This window comes from Hippoglossus stenolepis, chromosome 1 (genome assembly GCF_022539355.2).
Source record: "Hippoglossus stenolepis isolate QCI-W04-F060 chromosome 1, HSTE1.2, whole genome shotgun sequence".
In the NCBI taxonomy this organism is placed as follows: domain Eukaryota; kingdom Metazoa; phylum Chordata; class Actinopteri; order Pleuronectiformes; family Pleuronectidae; genus Hippoglossus; species Hippoglossus stenolepis.
In genome coordinates, this window is record NC_061483.1 from 10,397,701 (window position 1) to 10,417,305 (window position 19,605).

Here is a 19,605-nt window from a genome sequence, read left to right on the forward strand (position 1 = left end):
GGTTAAAGCAAAAAAATTTAAAAAAAACTAAATATTCAAAATGAAATAAGACTCCAAGCTTAGCTTGTTTTCCAGAGCTTGACTAACCACTTATGTCATAACAAACCTAGCTCTAGGGGAAGAAAGTCTTTGGTGCTGCTGCTCTGGCACCTTAAATACTTTGCATGTCAGGTCAGGCCAAGCGGAGCAACCTGAGGGTCTACCAACCAGGAATTCAGTTCATGAATCATGCAGACCCAAGCCTCCGACGTGAAGTCTCTCATTTGTTCCATTTTTGAAAACGGTGGACTGTTAATACCAGGAGCTATTGCGAGAAAGGAGATTTTTCTGCCTTGTAATGCTTTCAGGAACTACCCACTTCAGTCAGATTGTGTGAACAGAGAATCGAGTGGAGAAATCTACAGCTTGATCTGGGATGTGACCTCACTTCCTGGAGCTCCACACATGGCCTGTGGCTTTTCTCTCTTATCAATGTTGTAAAGTTTTACAACTCTGACGTCTCGGGGGTATAAGGTTCACCACACCTTAGCTGCTGCTGCTACATGTTCCTCTGTGTCTTCTGGATTCCTAATAATTGAAGATCAGTCGCAGTAAAGCTCAGGAGTGACGTTTAGAGTACAAGCAGGTAAGCTTGTTTCATCAGTAACTCATTAAACATATCAGAATTACTATATTGGAGCTTTAAACATATTTACACAAGTTTTACACAAGTTTCCAAGATGCAGATTGCAGTTATTTTATGTACGCTGATCAGAGGTGGTGCAATCAAAGTAACATAAACCTAATATAAAAGTCTGTGAGTAACTCATGTTTCTCTTTGGTCTTTCAGGCTGTCGAGGGAACTGTTGGGCATGTGCAGGCAAGAGCACAAAGCAGGGGAGAAAAACTTGTTCTGCAAGGTAATCACTGACACAGCAAAACTGTTGGCTTTTCCGTGCACGTTAATGTCGGTCAGTAATCTTAAAACAATTCATTTAAATGCCTGTCAATCACTGTGGGGTTGTGAATTTCTGTCTTTGCAATGTCAGCACTTTGAAGGACCTTCATCGCACTCGTGTTGGTTTCCATTGAGCTGCGGAGGAGTTTGGTACAATACCTCTTTCTATAGCCGTTCTCAAAACATAGATACATGGTGCTTGTAAAAGAATAAATAAAAGAATATAAACACTAAATGGGTGAGAGGCATTTAAGCATGACCCCCCCTCAAAACAATAATAAAAACTAGAATTAGGTCAAAACAGGGAAACACGACATTACAGCATTCTGTACAATATGTTGATTCATTTCTGATGTGCTGTGATTGATATTTGGTTACTTCAGGGTAGAGATGAGGTCTAAACGTGTATCCATCCATCTGTCAAAGACAAAAATCAGTTTACAGTGTTTATAAATGTTCATGTATCAATCTTCATAAAGAAACAGTCTTTTCCATCATTTCTAGCAGTCCGTGATTCGCACACATTGGATTTACGTGTTTAGGTAGAAAAAACACGTTTCCACATTTTCACCATTTAGAAATAAAGCAGCTGGCTGGAAGCCCATGAAATTTCATTTTACTGGTAAATTTGTATGTGACTCACTCCCTAGCCTCACCTTTGCAAATCAGCTATCGGCTCTGGCAGCTAAAAGGACACATATCGCAGTGAGAAACAGCAGCTAGTCACAGTGATGATACAAAACAAGGCTGTGTACAGAGTTAGGGAGAGAGACCTGACCTGTAAGTGTCCAAAAACATCCACGGACAGCATGAGCCTGGTAAAAGCACAGAGGCCCCATAGTGTTTTCCATAAAAAACACTAATGTTGTCACGTTGTTTGCTGCTGAACAAGTTAAGAGCACTGCTACGCTCGATAAGGCTATTATTAGCATTTCTTTAAATTTGCTCTTTAATTAAAACATAACAGACTCTGCATATTTGCCGGATGTGCAACATGAATGCAAAAAGCTCCCGGTTACAAATGACTGCAGTGTGAACAAGCATAGATTCACTCCAGCTGTGTCAATACAGAATTTAATCAGTTGTATTGATCAGCTGCATGTGAAAAAGACTGGATTTCCGTTGAACTGTTTTCTCAAGAAAATTATGAGCAAAACAACGTAATGCATTTTCCATCAAAAGCCATCTTCTCCTCAATCAGCGGTCACAGATCCCCAAACTTGCACACTAGACATTCCTCAACAATATTCATTACACAGCCTTAAGTGCACAAATCGCAAAAGTAACAAGTGGAAAATGTTCATTTTCTCAAGAAGGGAACTTGGCCGTCAGCTCAGAGAGTAGGATTAAACACTAACCTCCATCAATCTACTACAAAAGCTGCGGACACGTAGATGCCAGTCCCCTGAATGTGCCAGACTTTTTTTTTTTCCATCAAGATCCATGAATGATTCACTGAGAAAATGTTGAAAATGTTGAAAAACCCAATGTTAAAGAAAGTGAAAAAATCAATTCCGTATCTGCACCAAGATTTGTTGGGTTCTTCCTTGACCAACACACCATTTTTCCACCAAATTCATTTAGTTGTTGCTATGTCATCTTGCTTACAATCAAACAGTCAAAAGTACAATCAAACATTATCCCCTTGGTGGAGGAATTGAACTGTAGTTTTGATGTAAGACGGCTCACACGGTTTATGTTGCATAAAAACACTTTTTTGTGATCTCCTCATAATCGTTTAGTCGTGTGGGCTCATTCTTCTCACTGAGGACGTTCTGAAACCAGGACTGGCACATACAGTATAATCGTGCCTAAATTATCCTGGTTTTTTTTCCCATTTGTTTGTTACTAATATATTTCTTCACCTTAAATGATATTTAATCTCACCATTGAAAAAAATTACACAAGTAGACAGTTTGTCCAATTTGGTGATTTCGATTCCTCACAGAGGCGAGGAAGAGAGAGGAAAGTGAGGAGGGACCTGTGACTACACAAACACACACAGACACACACACACCTCTCCACTGCAGTGCCTGAGCTGAGATCTCTGCTGCTCCTCATTCTCCTCAGGTCAAAAAGTCTTTTCTGTGAAAGCTGCACGTCCCACCAGCCAGTCATCATGTATAATCCACCAAGAGGTGAGTGATCTGCAGGTAATGACACCTCTGTGACTCAGCTTTTTCTAGCCTCCTCAGACGGGCTCTGTTTTCACTTTCACATTGTCTGTGAAATGCTCTCAGACGCCCTGTGAACACTCTAGGAATCAGAATTGGGCACACAGTGATTGTAAGTGGCTCCAGACTCTGTTACTTTGGTCGGTTTGGCTAATTATTTCTTGTAGTGGTATCATCATTGTCTCTGTATTAACGTCTTTCAATGACTTTGTTTCGATCACTGCTGCACATAGGGGCTGTATTTGTGAATATTGACATTTAACCTTTATAATGTGCATGGAAATTTGGAAAATATTTTGGTTTTAGATAAATAAGTGATGCATATCTGTCCGTATAATCTGACATCGTTTTTTTTTCTTGAACCCGGTGCTCATAGTTGTCAGACTGGTTAATCAACATCTTCATTTGTTGTTGTTTTCACTCAGATAGACACACACACATACACAGACAGCTGATTGGAGTATCATTACAGTTTCCACAGGCTCCTATGGGCTGTATTACATTTTGTTTTAGCCCACATTACATTGCTGTTAAAAAACAAAGGTTGGATGACACCACACAGTGTCGATGCCAATGATACACTGTTGTATGTGAGGGCCAGTGAGTCTTTCCCCAGCGAAATAACTGAATGAACATGGTGAATTCAATAATAACAGAAATTGATCAATTTGTGCAGCTATTCTATCAAATGTAATGAATCCTTAGATACAAATATAGTGGGGGGTCGTCCACTTGTTGCGGATAATTTTTCGAATACAAGACATCAGTCGCCTCATGTTGCTCTGAGCTGCAGCGATGAAATAAGAGTATAAGCATCAACACTGTCAGGGAAGTTGTTAGTTATGTATTTATTAAGTGTGATAAACTGTCTTTATAAATAAAGTATCTTTGTTTAGAAACAAAATGGACAGATGGGAAGTCTGGAACAAAAATAAAAAACAATTTCATTGATCTGTTGCTCTTTATTTAGTTTTTTCTGTGTGGTTCAGTCTTTTGTCCCTGTTGGGATCCTGTAATGTTGACTCTGGTTTTCCAGTGATCTGATTGGCCATTGGGCTGTTGACAGACTCTGACCTGGCAGGTTAAGTGTGCTGCAAGAAGTGATTCAGCTTTGTAGGAACAAGAAACCACAACTAAACTTGAAGTTACCTGGATGACTGCAAATAGCACTTCGTAGTACAGGCCTCTGGTGGAGGTGGGCTGGTAAAGAGAGGATGGGAGGCAGATGCACAGGTGGGTGTGGGGAATCAATGGAGAGGGCTGGTTTCACTGCAGGGCGAAGGGAGTGGCAGGATCTGAAATGACATGAAGATTATTGAAGAGGCAAAGTAAACAGACACTGACAGACTGAATGACTAAATTGTAGCCTTTGCAGTTAATACTATACAGAAAAGCGTATATTTAGAACACAGAATAAGCTCCACTCTCGCTTTGTGAAAATTTGAATGCCCATCGACATTCATCCGGGAGCAAAGTTTATGCTGAGAACATATTCACTCGTGCAAATGTTCCCCTTATTAACGGCTGAATGAACACCTGTCATGTACCTGCGCTGTCGCTGCGCTATGATTATGCTAAACTGGGGAAAAACACGTTTTCAGTTCATCAGGAACATTGTCTGTAATAATTAATCCTGTGAGCGTCTCTACTGGAGATCCTGTTTTCTCAGGTTTAATGTGCACTCATGTTTGACGCCCCATATCGAACAGGTGTGCCAAAAATTCTCTCAGCTTAAGCTCACTGAGGAGGTTATTGAGGAAGGAGTTTGCTCTGAATCAAGGCTTCGGTTAAATACATGTGAAAATTTGAAATGACACCATGCTGTTTTTCCTCTTTCCTGAAGTTTCAGATGATAGTTATGCGTACGCCCTGTCCAAGACCCTGACGAAAGTTTCATCGCCTGCAACTGTGGGACTCTACTCTTCATGTCAGAATCGAGTCAACATGATCCTCGGGCAAATGGAAGGTGGGTGAACTGTGTGTCTGACCGTGTGCATCCCAGCATGTTGTCGTTTCATGTGCTGGATGATTCATACATTGACAATCGACAATCAAAAACATACAGAAAATGCAATGTTAATGATGAAAAATTCCTGAATCAGCCCCTTTCTTTCAGATCCAAAGCCAAATTTCATGGGTTCCTCGTGGCCCATTCACCATTTCCACCAAGTTTTGTTACATATCCATTCAGTAGTTTTTACATAATCCTGTTGACAATCAAACCAACCAACAAAAAAACAAACAGAGAGCCTTGAAGTCATAACATCCTTGAAATAGCCTATAACAACTCACATATTCAGAGACATCGGAACACATAGTCACCTTGTACATTCGAATATGTGAGGATTCAAACATAAAAGGTTTTATTTCATATGTGCCGTACATGACATTGAACAGGCTGAATGGAACATGTGCAGCTGCAGCAACGAGCTCAAAGAGAAAAGTTTAAGGTTGTCTATTTGTTACCCTGAAGGTCTAACACTACAGGGTTGTTGTAATGATTTCTTTTTAAACCTTGGCAGACAATATTCCAGATGTTGGAACAGACTTGATGGTCACATCATAATCATTTTTTTTTATTGTGGATAACTTTGTATTTCTGCAGAAGAGTCAGGCTGATGTTTTCCCTGAAGCAGATTATGGTTTTAGTGACAAGCCTCAGGGCATTTCGTCAGTTGGTGAGAGCCAAATTAGTTAAATTCTTCCACTTACTGCTATTATATTTCACATTATAGTCGAAAAACCTTACATTTTCCATTATTTTACATCCTTGCCAACTAACCAACATGTCGTTTTACATGTTGTGAGATTTATCTGCCTTGATTTGTATCTTTTATCCCGACATGCACATATTTTTTCCCTCAGTGTTCATGGACGAGGAGGCGGTGAAGATAGAGAATGAACACAAAGGAAAACCTCGCTCGTCATTCACAGGCTTCTTTGGACTCATTGGCCGACTGCTCTTCTACAGGCCTGTTTGGACTAAGACCAACCAGCAGCTCCATGACATCCGGTTCATTTATGTACATTTCAGTGCCTGGCATTTCGCAGGCAGTGACCTGCTTTGGGCCGGGCTAGCCATACGACTGTTTCAGGCCATGCAGATAAACTTTGGGAGATTACAGCTTGCACTCTACCGTGTGGCACAACATGATGAAGAGGAGGAATTCAAGAAGAAGGTTTGTGAATCCTCTTACCTTTTTATTCTGAGACCAAAGACAGAATCTACAGCCACAGCTAAGTGCTAACATCAGCATGCTAACAGGCTCACAAAGGAGCCTACTTCAGTGAAGCCAAGGTTAATGGTTATACGGCCATTGGTCATAAAGGAAAGTGCTGTAACCGATGACAACTAGTTCTGTTGAGTTAATTACATCCTCTTGAGTTTCACACATGTGGCTTGTTGATGCCACAGAGATTTAAGATGGATTCGTAGCTTAAATCTCTGTTGCAGACTCCTCATATTTTTGGATATAGAAGACATATTTTGGAGAAAGGAAAATTTTGCCTTATTGATAGTCCCTGATGAAAAGTAAAAAAATCACAGGTACAATTTACAATATATCATGAATGTCAGTATGAAACGTTTCATTTTTAAATCTCGCAATTTAAACGGCAAATTTTGACTAAGGTAAAGATTCATTAGGATTTTTTGTCTGGGAATCATGTTTGTACAAAACTTAATGGCAGACAAATAATTGTCCAACCAACCAACCAACCAATCAGCATTGCCATCTCCTTTGCTAAATCCATGCCTGTGGTGTCTAACCTGCTTCTCGTTCTGTTTTGTTTGTACAAAAACTTGAAGATTGTGGAGAATGGTACGAACAACTGGAGGTCCAAGAAGATCTGCTGCTGCCCTTTGTGGTGTCTCGTTCTGGTCATTCTTGTGGTACCAGTCATCATCCTGGTATTCCTATTGACATTTGGCATTCCCAAACCTGCGGTAAAGCCAGATGGGGGTGCGAATAAAGGAAATGGTCAGGTGGGTATGCTCGAGGGCCTGATCATTGCTTCGTTGGGAGTCCCAGCAGCAAGTGCAGTCAGATTCACCTTTCTAATGGTTAAGAACCTCATTGTCAACCAGGAAGTGAACATTAACAAGGGTATGGACAACAAGCGGGTGAGCAGCCAACTTGGTTTTATGAATGAGGTGAGAAAGGAAATGTGGTTCCTGTGTCGCTTCATCCGGTTTATGGAGTTATTTGAGAGGAGAAGGATTCGAGTGGTGCTGAAGATCACCAATCTGGACCGCTGCGCGCCTAAGAAAATTGTGGCAGTTCTGGAAGCCATCAACATTCTGCTTTCAGACGAGGAGAGTCCGTTTATTTCTATTCTGGCAGTGGACCCAGATGTTCTTGTGCAGAAAGTGAACTTTGCAGACGACTGTTTCAGCGAAGAGGACAGAGCGTATGCGTTGTTGAACCGCATAGTTACTCTGGCCTTCACTATCCCACCACTGTGCGATGATTCAAAGCAGAGTTTATATTACAGCCTCACTGGTAATTCAAAAATCCCTGAGGATATGAGCGCGGGGAAAGATAATCAAAGAACAGGGGACCCCAACAACAAATCTTCCTCAGATGCAACAGAAGTACTTATTCCACTGGAACAGTCAAATTCACCAACCGATACAACTACAGAAGCATTTGATGTAAATGAAGAGGAAGTAGAGACACTGGTGAGGAGCATAATGACCAGCAATAAAAGAAATATAAACCAGTACATGTCAGATGATGCCATGTCCATGAGGAGGGTGATCAACTCCATTCGCGTGACCGTGATCATGATAGCCTTGAACAAACATCTTCCTCAACCAGAGAACATTGCAGCATGGGTGGTCTTAGCCAATCAGTGGCCCTGCCGACTCAGCTGGATCATCCAGTGTGCAGAAGATGCTGAGCAAAGAGCAGCTATTGATTGTAAGAGCGTGGACAACACGGACGACTCAAAGACCTTGTGGGAAGTCTTCAGAGAGTCCAAGGCAGAGCTGTACGTGATGAGTGCGCAGATTGAGGACCTCCTCGAGCAGGACGGAGATCCTGAGATGTTTGAAAGGTTTCTCACGGTAGATTTCCAGTTCACCGTAAAGGACTTGAAGACATTTGAAGTGGTGACGGTGAACCTGGATCACACAATCAGGAAGGAGCTGGCTCAGATGAGAGGGACGTCCAGGCTGAAGGATTCTGGTTGGATGAGGGACCTGGCCCCTCTACCAATCACAACTATTATAAATATGGATACAGAGGGTGTATGCAAAGAGGTAAGACATTTTTTTTAAAGTTACAATCGGCAAGATTTCGGTCCTGGTTAGTTTGAGCGGATTTTATTTCAGAAATACAACTGCTGTGCTAAACATCAACCTTTTCCCATCGAGCCATGAGCATTTGTCTACACAACTGTAGAGCGCACTCAGACGAGCAGGTTGGAGTCATGCCGCCCGTCGCCTGCAGCTCTTCATCAAACAGCTCAATGTGGCTGCTGCTTCTCAATGTCTCAATTTCTCCCTGTAAAATTGAATTGTCACCCACTGTTAAAAACAGAGAAGTCTGTTTTTGCACTAACCTTTGTGGCATATGAATAGAACTTCCAGAGATTGCTTCACACTAAAAGCCACCGGAACAGCTGTTAACTCAATACAGTTCTGCAGTAATAGACTTAAAGAGGTTACAAAATATTAGATACATGCATAGTTCTCTGTGTATCCCCCCTGCATGAATAGTTTATTTGAAATCAGCACAGGAACAACAGCAGACTTCCCCACTAACAACAAAAATAACTATTTTATTATGACTTTTTATATATTTAGAGTAATGTGTTTTGTCACCTCTCGTGATGTTGCAAATCAAAATCAGATGCAACAGAAAGTGATTTTTTTTAGATCAATTCATTCATTTCATTTTGTAACAGGAAGTATATTTACAATCATTTAAATGTCATTTTTTTCCCTAGTTGGAGAGGATGAAGTACCCCAGCAAGTATATTGATAAAGTGGAAAGCAATGACCTCAATGGTATGGCCCTGCTCTTTGGTAACACGGACGACCTCAAAGACCTCCTAGACATGACCTATGGAGAATGGGCGACTTTCAGACTGCACTTCCTGGGTTTACCATCACATCTCCGACCTCAGAACAAGAACCTGCTGCCGGCACCTTCTCATCCTCAAAACCAGCTCCTGAGGTTTAAAGCACATAAGCACCATCATTACTCGTCCAATGCCAGTCTGGTTAGCAGCTCTATGTAGGAATTACGTCTGATGTGCATAAAATCACGATCTGCATGTGAACCATAGCGACAAATATCATAAAAATACATATTTGCTAAATGTTTCAGTGTTACAGATAAATGATTAAAGGTTTAGTGCAACGTTTTGGGAAATATCAGATTCTTGCCATGGTTAGATGAGAAGATCCTGATCCCTCTCATGTCTCAGTCTATGGTTTCAGTGCTAAATGTGAAGCTATAGCCAGCAGGTAAATATAGTATATTAGCATAGCATAAAGACTAGGAGCAGGCCAGGGAATACTGCTACCCTGACTATGATGTGTGAAATAACGCCTGTGTCAGCGCTGCAGGTTGGTCCGACTGCACCTATTGTCCTTCTCCAGCTTAATTGTATTTCTTCAGTCATTCACAATGATCTTGGGCAACACGAAGCCCAAGATGCCGCATTTGCACATGGGAAGAGGATCACTGTAATTAAAATAGCTGCCCCCCGCCCCCAAAATATATAGAGCACCACTTTGCTTAACCTCTCAATCTGCTAATGACGGTGTCTAACCAACTTTGTCAAACTGTCTACATGCACCCTGAAACCCATGGAGGGATTTCAGCTCATCACTCCCTCTGTTCTCAACAGGAGCACAATGAGCTACTGAGCCTTGATGACTCAATAAATTGCATTTAGATTTCATTTGTTAAGTCCTGGGATTGCTCACTGTCACACTGTTATGGCTTATTGTGACATTTGGATAGAACGGAGCTATTGTTTATTTTGTTAATAAAACTTTGAATACTCTTGACATATCAAAATGTCTGCTGTGAAAAGGGCCTTTTATGAGACACTGTTTACTTTTTCTTGTTTTTGTTTTACGTCTTTGTGTTTTAGAAGAATAGCTAACAAACAGAAAGGGATGTGGAATTTAAGCTGTGAAACTGTCAGCTCTTTATGAGTTGAAACCCAGACTCTTACTTAACCACTTAAGTTCTGTTTAAGTGTAAAATTACATATTTTATGACCTTATACTTGTAAATAAATCTTTTTTTAGTCCATTAACAATTCAGAGAATGATGTAGTTCACTGTGAGGATGAAAAAGAGGCTCGCTCATGCAAAAAACTCCGAGTAGTTATGTCTTTTATTCTTGTTTTAAAAAGTTTTATGGTTTTCCTCTATATGTACTGTAACTTTACTGTGCAATCTGTAAAGAGTTTGTAGGTGCTTGATGTTTTTATGCTCATAAACGCTTCCCACAAGTTTTAAAAACCTAAATTAAAGTGGGAGAAAGTTGAGGACATGGACATCACCATGATTCAGTCACAGGAGGCCTCATTTTCCGAGCCTGAAAGGACACTGACACAATTTATTTGGTTCTTTCATCAACTGAAATCCATTGTGATGTGTTCAGGCAACGTTTATTGATCATTCAACAGAAAACCAAATACTGTATAGTTCCTGCAATGAATTGTAATTCTCCATTTCATGCAAAATCAATAATGTAAACTCTGACAAGTGAAAAATGCAAAACCATAATAAAAATGCTTATCCACACAAATATATCTTTTTTGTTGTAGGTCACCTTTTTAAAGCACATTTTCCTGTCTGCAAACAATGTGCTGACTCATTCATGATATTTTAACATCAAAGCGTTCACATGTTAATTAATAAGCAGAAGGTTCATTTTGTCTGTTTTGCTTTGAACCGTTTCCCTGCAGAAATTTGGCTAAATATAACAGTGGCAAACTCCAGGCATTCACAGTACAAGCAATAACATTACACTGAGCATACAGTCCAAACAACAGGTCACTTTAAAAGATTATTTTGTTTCCTCATCTCATATTTTCTCCCAATGTACTCTTTGTAAATATTAAGATTATGGGACGATTGGACGAATTAACAACCACAGAGTAATTATTTGAATAAAATAAGTACCGATGGATTATATATCTGTCACAACAGACTGATAAGTGGCAAGAAGCAAACAGTTGAAATCATTACATAGAAACTTCTGACATACATTTAATATATATATCCAGGTGTGGATTAATTGACACTTAATTTTTGCAGCTGAGTCTTGACCCCAGAATTTTGATTGTTTTCTTGCAACATTATTTAATTTCGATATCAGGGAGAAGAGACATTAAAATATCCTTAAGACCACAGAGGTTGTGGTGAAAAGTCAAGTAAACTTTTTCTTTCAGTCGATACTTTATCAAAATAAGATTCTACACTAACACATGAGTATTTGCATTTTAAGACACAGTTTATATATTCAATGTAATTGCAATACAAGCTTCAAATTCAATGAAAAGTTTTAGACAGAGCTGCAGTAAATTAAATTCAATTTTCTTGGACAGGAGAGGAAAAAATATTTGGACAATTTAGTTTAGGAATGTATAAAAAAAAACAGGACGAAAAAAACATCTGCTAACAGGCACATTTATAACAAGACCACACTGGTGTATTTTTATATGTACATATTTTTTAATGGATCCCTGATTTACATGTTTAATATTGATATACTAGTGTAATGCCAGTCTCCCATGTTGTAAAGCAGCAGGTATCTTATTACCACAGGCACAGCAGGAATATAGTCACCATACTTTCAAGGTCGTCTGCCTGACGCAGCTCACTTGCGTCCCAGCGACTCTGCGAGCTTCTTGAGCCTTTTCTTCAGCTCCAGAGGAAACTTCTCGTAGCACTTTTTACAGACAGGCTTCATGTCAAACTCAACAAACTTGTTTCTGCAAAGAAGGAAAAACAACACCATGTAAATGCTAAATATTTATTTAATGACTTGTCTCTGGCATACATTAACCTTTCCAGATCTGCCCCCCACCTGCATAGTTCTTTATCTAAATATTATTACCACAGCAGGTTAGAATTTATTCAAAGTCATCATCTCCTCACTTTAAATTATATTATAATTAAGGCCATACTTTTAGTAGGTAATTCACCATCTTATCATCTTGACTTATAATGGAATCCATTGAAATTATCCTTATTATAGCTTTGCCCTTTACTGCAATGTAGCAATTACTTATCTCATTTTTAAAAAGTCTTGATGGAAGCTTAAGCTTCTCATAAGCAGCAATCGGGAAAAACTTTTGTTTAATATACAGGTATAGTTCTGAAATTTATACCATTAAAACAAATGCAGAGTCCTGATTTGACTTAAGGAAATAAAGAATGATATGATGCAGCACTGTCAAGGGAATAAACAAGGAGCAGCACAGAAAAAGAGGAAGACAGAGATAACACCAACCAACAGACGGAGTGGCGAGTTGTAAAGAATAATAACTTTACAGACACACAGCAGGTTTTTTCTTGCGGTCTTTGGCATCACGCTCACGTCGAGCCAGGCGGCGCTTCAGCTCCTCGGGCATGCGCTCATAGCAGTGCTTGCACACTGGCCTCAGGTCAATTTCAACAAACTTATCTCTGAATTACCATAAACGCAGCAAGTGAAGCATGAAAGAAGAGAAATTGGAGGAAAGGGGGGGGGGCAGGAAAAGGAAAGGAGTCAAAGAGGGAGGAGTCGTAGGAGCCAGGTGTTAGGTCAGGACACGAAAAGTAGGAGTGTTACATAGAACTGTGACTCTGTTCGGACCTGGTTTTAACATCAGTTCTGAGCGGTGCGATCACAAGTGGTCGGTGCTAAGTCGACGCATGGGGCCACATTCTTTTTGCTGTGTGAACGCAAATTCGACCTGAGCCACATAAGACAGACCTTCAACTCAGCTGACGTCTTTCACCCACTACAGTTTAAAGGTTTTTCTACTCCTCTAAGTGTCCATACGTTGGTTTATAGCCAATCACCACAAATGGGTAAAATCTTTCTTCATAGTTGCTCTCATTGAATCATTCAGCCCATCCTGACTCTGCCTGCTCTCTTTCTCTCTCGCTCGCATCAACACACAGACACACGCACAAACATCATCATCATCGGACGATGCTATTAATTGTAAACTCACACTGGGTAAAAACTAAATAATTTGGTCTTCCCGAACGCAAGTGACAGTTTATTTGCATCTAGAGTTCGGAGGTGGGATCAGATCACAAGTGGTCACATGAGACACATTTAGGATGCATTTGAATGTCAGGTGTGAATACACAAACTGAACACTGACCACTTTATCACAGATGTTAATACCAGGTCTGACAGAATCAGCTTTTAGTATTATACACAAGATGTTAGTAAAGAGCTGTTAATGAGCATCACTTACCTGAGAGTGAGTTTGGTGTTGCAGGTGGAGCAGGAGAAACAACTGACACACCAGGCCTTGTTAAGGGCAGAAACGACTGTGGAGGAGAAAGAAGAAGAATCCAAAAACTGTTGGTATCTTCAAGCAACATTCTGTCTTAATTACTAAAAACTCTACTAGATATGAGCTTTATTATATTTATACTCACCATCGCCCTCAATCACACGGTTGCAGTGATAGCACACATCGCCGAAGAGCTTAATAGAAAAACAAGGAGATTAGGGGTTCAGCCAGCAAACACAACATGTATTTGGTGAAGCGATAAGATGTTATTAGTTGTGTACTCTTTTTTGGGGACTTTACCCACATCATCATGTCTTTCATGTCCTTGAAAGCCATTATTTTCTCTGGGCCTTTTTCTTACCTGGTTATAATGAGTCTCGCAGTACGCCAACCCCTTTCTCTCATAGTGGCGATGACCAAGGAAAGGTTTCTCACACTTGGCGCACACAAAATGCTGTGAACAAAAACAAAAGGTTGCTGAAGGCAAGAAGGGAGACTCCTAACAAAGGCATGTGAAACTGACTCAAGGAGGGGGGGTGCCAACACACTGCGTGAGCAATGCTACCTTTCTAATGCCTGCTAAATAAAAGTTCACGAAGTAGTTGGTTGCTAAATTAATTCCAGCTAATGACCGTTTTTAGAATGAAACCGACTTCTATACACTTTTGATAGTGTTGTTTTTTTTGAGCAGTTTAAAATTCAGCAGCCTGCAGGCAGACAGACGAACACACAATTTGTTCTGCTGTGCTCTGCCTCAGGAGAAACAATCTTTTTTACAAGCGCTCACATCTCTCCGACTGCCTCAAATCAAATTAGCTCATTTACAGTGTTTTGGTTTTAAAGTGGTTTATTTAATGAATTCATTTTCCTGTGCATAAGTAATGGTAACTAAATGTGAAATTCATAATAGATTCTTATTCTGCTTTTGTGCCAAGGCAACATTGCACATAATATGAAATGTAAAAAGGTGGCCATTATGACATTTGTCCACTTTTATTCATGTGTCAGGAGTCTCTCTAAAGCCCATTTCCTGTCGTCCAGCTGACAATGTGCAGAACAATTTTCACAGAGACACTTGTTAAGTTTTGCATGAATTAATAGCACATCATTTTGTTAATCATTCTTAATTATTCTATTAGCTTTTTGTGTTTAATGGCCCATTATGTGCAACTCTGGGAATCCTGACACATCTAGTTGGAAGCTGAATGCAAAGATTATGTCTGGATGAGTTACACTTTCAGTTTTCTGTGCAATCCAATTACTGAATAAATAAAACTTACAATGCTTATCTTTATTTCTTCCAAACAAATGCTAAACCGTGAACACATGATTGGTATGCAAGTGTGGCCTTTACGCTTTCTTTAGGAGGAACAAACTCGTAGGCCTCAAAATAACAAGCAGGAATATAAGCATATAAACATGACTCTGAAAATGCAGGACGGCAACACTGTAGCCAGTGTTATTAATAAATAGAGTTCTTGTTCACAAACCTCCACATGCCACTGCTTGCCCATAGCATTGACAACACGCCCCTCAATGGGTCTCCTGCACGCACCACAGATTGGTACACCCATCTTGTCATGGCAGGGCAAACAGTAAAGCTCTCCCTTTAGTTCCCTGGCATCTGATGTCAATTCCTTCCTGTGGACAGAGAAAAGGTAAAACATAAATAAAAGGAAACAGGCTTTGAAGTCGCTATTATATGTTTTATTCATACACGATGAAGACGCAGACGAAGGTGTCAACTTGGAAAGACAGAGACATTCAAGAGCTTTTGGTGATATGGGCCGACTCCTTTGTCGATCAAGGCAAACTCCAGAGAAAGTCTGGACCCTATTGAGCGGATATTCCCTCGAGTTGTTGTTTTCTGTTCAAAATAATGAGGTGCAATGTTAAGACTGACCCACAGTTGTTGCAGTTGAAGTGGTCCGGGTGATAGGGATCATTCTTAAAGATCAGTGGCTGCTCCTCTATGATAGAATGGCACTTCTGGCAGATGTACTTGCCGAGGCCACGAGCTTTCTCACGGTTATGGCACGGGCGACAGAGGTGCCTGAAATAGAGGAGAATAAAGTTTAGTGGTTCTGCAGGCTCAGTCACAGCTGCTCCAAACTCCAACATATTCGCTAGGAAGGAGCAGTGAGTGAGTCACCGGGCCCATTGTGTGCGTAACCACATCTTCCACAGGCTGTCACAGTCTTATATTAAGTCTGTAATAAGATGGGATACTTGCCTGCCAGCATTTTTGACAAATCCCACGTCTGCAAGCACCGCCTGGCAAATGTCACAGCAGAAGCAGTCTGGGTGCCAACTATTGTTCATGGCCTTAATGACACGACCGATGATGAACTCCCCTGAGGGAAACCACAAGTGAGAGGTCATCTTACGGCAAGTATAAGTTTGTCTTTTCCAATATTGCCTGAGCTAGAAGCTTTTTTTCTTTTATTACTGTATAGCAGTCAATAATGTGCACTCCATCACATAGGAGACCTGCAGTTACTAGAATACACTGCAGTGCTTTCTATAGTGTTCTCAAAGTGACACTTGAATGGTGAATGCATTTTAATTGTCCATTTAATTTAATCAGAGCATGCGTCTGTCCCTGGACACCCTCGAGCTGTATTTAAATTAATCTTACATGGCACTAAAAGGTATCTTGGGTGATCTAAATGCAAGTGGGAGGTTCTAAGTGAAAGTGTTTATATACTTGAGGTTCAGTGAGGACACATTTGAAGCTGATCTCACAAACAAAATATGAAGGTCAGGGATGCTTCGATAGACATAAGCACCGCGGTGCAGTGGTTTAGAGATGAGGAGGTGCTGTGAATGCTTTGTTATAAACTGCTTTGTTTTCTGAAATGTCTGTGAAATCTCCAGATACTGTACATCTCTATGCTCGTTATCAGGGACAGACAGAAAGGTTTGGCAGACCACCATTATTAATGTTATTATATCTGCCAATGCCAAACAAGGTAACATTTTCATATTAATCTGTGCAGAATCCCAAAAGGCCAAAACAAGCCCCTTCTATCTCCATAAGTGGGAATGTCGTATTTTCCTGTGTGGCTCCAGTCGCCATATAATAAAATCAAAAGTACATCGACACATAGTCTGACTGTGATGTGACTTCAGTGTGGCAGAAGTAGAGTTAAATTAACATTAAGACCTACCTAATGTATTTAAGACACAGTGCATAATAATAATAAAAACAATAATACTAATATTTAAGAATTTAGATTATTGAATTTAAGACTTTTTTTAGACTTTAAGACCCTGCTAAAGAGAAACTATGAGAAATTGTAAAACTCACCACACTGGTGACAGCAAGGAGCAAAGAGCATCTGGAAGTCATGTTCACAGTACTTCCTTCCTTCAAACTGTGAGGAGAAGAAGGTTAAGATACATTCACAGACAACATGCTCTATATAATAGTGCAGCAGAAAAATCGTTACCACTCTCACTACTGCTCATCATTGTGAAATGAATTATGGTGATGGCTGCAGTATGTTTGAGTGCACTACCTCATAGAAGAGTCCCTCTGGAAACTGCTGGAAGCACTGGGCACACACAAAGCAGTGCTCGTGGTACAGCTCTCCATTACTGTTGACGATCTTCTCCGTCGGAGCGAAGCCACTCTTACACCGCTCGCAGGCCGCATTGGCCAGGGCATTAGCAATGCTGTTGCAAGAGACAAGAAAATACCTATTAGTGCATTTACTTCCCCCTTATAAATAACTGGGATGCGAGGCTGGACCAGTGTTCATCATTTCACACATCACTCCCACACGAGCAGCTGAGCTCGTTTCAGCTGCCGTCAGCGCAGAGAATATACAAATGATATGTGCATCAGTTGGGGAACTTGCTCAACACTTACTCACAGCAACAGTCACTGCCTAATATGGTGAAGACGTGGAGGTACTGAAGCCGAACTGAGACTGTGCAGCCTTTCCTCCTTACACACATATAAACAATAGAGCTACGACAATGAACTGATTCACTCCCTCTTAATTGACAGAAAATCGATCACCTATTATAATGTTAATTGATTATTGCCAAACTGGTAGAAGCTTTTCGATTGCGATGATTTGCTGATTATCTTTGTATTTTAATACTTTTGCAGATTTTAGAATATTCATTTAATTATATTAGACTCTGGGAAACCCGATTGCAGCTTACATTGTTTTCTGACAGTTTACAAACAAACTGATTAAACTATTCCCGATAGAAAAATACTCTGCATATTAGTTGATCATGGAAATTGTTGCAGCCCTAATACACCCACAGAGACACACAAATTAACTCACTAATTACCTATTACCTAAATTAAATGCATATTAACCAAGTTAAATCTTGAGCGTCAACCGACATCATTATTATCATTATTCCAGTTTAGGCTTCCTCTTGAACATAAATGTGTATAAAATGACATTGTATGTTGAATTTAACAAACCCAACCAAACGTAATCTGAAGTCAGTAAGTCAGTTTCTCCAGTAATGACATTAGTCTTTAATTAACTTACTTTAATTAAGTTCAGGGACGGTTGATGATGGCAAAACGTTTTAATTTAAACTTAATATAACTAAAGTTAGAGCTAACTAGCATGCTAACCCAACAGTTAGGTCCAGTTACGCTAATGTTGATTAACCAACAATAACAAATCAACAGTGAACCAACCCCTTGGATTTTTGATACGAGCCTAAATACTTATCGTTACGAACATATTTTCAAGTACTTAAAAAACTGTGTATCTAGCAGCACGGAGGTAGCGGTGAGCTAACTGTACCCCAATGCTTACGTTGGCAAGCTAACGCACCGTTAGCTTTAGCTCCTAGCCTCCGGAGCTAACGGACCATCGGCCTGAAGTTGTTTACGTCTTCCCGAGCGGAACGGAGAGATCATACATTACCTGCCCGTCATTCCTGCGACGCCCAGCATCCCCTCTTAGCGCCGCGGCTTCAGGTCCGGAGTGGAGGCTGTGACACGAACAGTTGAAGCTAATTCCTCCCGCTGAACTACCAAAGTTTTCCGGGTTGCTGCAAGGGGCTCGTCCTGCTCCTCGTCCCCTCCCCGCGGAGCCCGAGCCGGCAGGGGGCGGCGGCCCCGACCCGCCCACACGGGGAGAGTCTGCGGGGGAGAAGCAGCAGCAGCCGGGGAAACCTGGTGAGGGTTTTAAACAGCTTCATCATAACTTGGTGTTCTTGTCAGGTTCACAGCTCTGTTCTTTAAAAGAAAACTTAAAACATTTCTCTTTACTTAGATCTTGCACTTTCCAGCACTCCTGCACGTTTATAATTGTTTCATCACTGTTGTTTTACCTCTTTCTTTTCTGTTTTTGTGCATTTTTTAAATGTAACTTATTCATTTACTTTTCTTAACATTTTCTTAAAGGTTCAGTGTGTAGAATTAAGTGACACCTAGTGGTGAAGTTGCATGTTGCAGCTGAACACCCCTGACCTCACCCTCCCATTCCAAACATGAAAGAGAACCTGTGGTAGCCTTGAGTTGTCGTAAAAACTCAAAAGGTATTTAGTTTGTCCAGACTGGGCTACTGTATGAAAACATGGAGCCCTCCTTATAAGTATAAGTATTAAAATATAAAGGTCAAATGGTCAATTTTGCCTCAAACATTATTAATGACTACCTTTCTGGAAACAATTAAAATTTCCATCCACCTTGGTTGAACTTTGTGTTAAATGCTAATTAGCAAATGTTCACACTTGAGATTGTGACCAAGATGAACTTACTGTTAGCATAGTATTGTTAGCATTTAGCTCAAATCACCACTGTGCCAAAGTACAACCCTCACCAGCATGGCTGCAGAGGAGACTAATTGTGTTGCTGTGTCTTGTTTCAGCATGAGGCATTAATCTCTTGTGCAAACACACGGATCTGAACGTTTGCAGTGCAACATTTCAAAGAGGGTGTTTAAACGTAATTAATTTCTGATGACTAATTTGATGTTCTCCACTCCCCAAAACAGTTTGCGTGACTGTTTTACTAAATCC

The 19,605-nt window shown here is 40.4% G+C and overlaps 2 protein-coding genes across 3 annotated transcripts; one reads left to right on the top strand and one right to left on the bottom strand.

Moving 5' to 3' along the window:
- The first annotated feature begins 2,939 nt into the window (after nt 1-2,939).
- On the top strand, nt 2,940-10,890 carry nkpd1 (NTPase, KAP family P-loop domain containing 1). The gene is made up of 5 exons (XM_035156756.2): nt 2,940-3,075; nt 4,955-5,077; nt 5,977-6,290; nt 6,920-8,374; nt 9,064-10,890. The coding sequence occupies exons 1-5, from the start codon at nt 3,057-3,059 to the stop codon at nt 9,355-9,357; spliced, it is 2,205 nt and encodes a 734-aa protein (XP_035012647.2). The 5' UTR covers nt 2,940-3,056; the 3' UTR covers nt 9,358-10,890.
- On the bottom strand, nt 10,728-18,716 carry lims1 (LIM and senescent cell antigen-like domains 1). 2 transcript variants are annotated; one of them, XM_035156780.1, is made up of 10 exons: nt 18,507-18,711; nt 17,121-17,277; nt 16,910-16,976; nt 15,833-15,953; nt 15,503-15,652; nt 15,090-15,240; nt 13,961-14,053; nt 13,745-13,793; nt 13,558-13,633; nt 10,728-12,075 (listed from the first exon to the last, which is right to left on the bottom strand). In XM_035156780.1, exons 1-10 carry the CDS (start codon nt 18,533-18,535, stop codon nt 11,961-11,963), a joined length of 1,008 nt encoding a protein of 335 aa, XP_035012671.1. In that variant the 5' UTR covers nt 18,536-18,711; the 3' UTR covers nt 10,728-11,960. The 2 variants fall into 2 exon arrangements, with proteins under 2 accessions (XP_035012671.1, XP_035012662.1); XM_035156771.2 differs by having other exon boundaries at nt 12,040-12,772; nt 18,507-18,716.
- Nucleotides 18,717-19,605: the final 889 nt, after the last annotated feature.

Coding starts and splice junctions, on each gene's coding strand:
- lims1 (XM_035156771.2), bottom strand. CDS start 18,535: ATGCTGGGCGTCGCAGGAATGACGGGCAG. Junction 17,278..18,506: donor GTCGCAGGAATGACGGGCAG/GTAATGTATGAT, acceptor CTCTTGCAACAG/CATTGCTAATGCCCTGGCCA. Junction 14,054..15,089: donor GCAAGCAGTGGCATGTGGAG/GTTTGTGAACAA, acceptor TTTTGTTCACAG/CATTTTGTGTGCGCCAAGTG.
- nkpd1 (XM_035156756.2), top strand. Junction 5,078..5,976: donor GATCCTCGGGCAAATGGAAG/GTGGGTGAACTG, acceptor TTTTTCCCTCAG/TGTTCATGGACGAGGAGGCG. Junction 8,375..9,063: donor CAGAGGGTGTATGCAAAGAG/GTAAGACATTTT, acceptor TTTTTTCCCTAG/TTGGAGAGGATGAAGTACCC.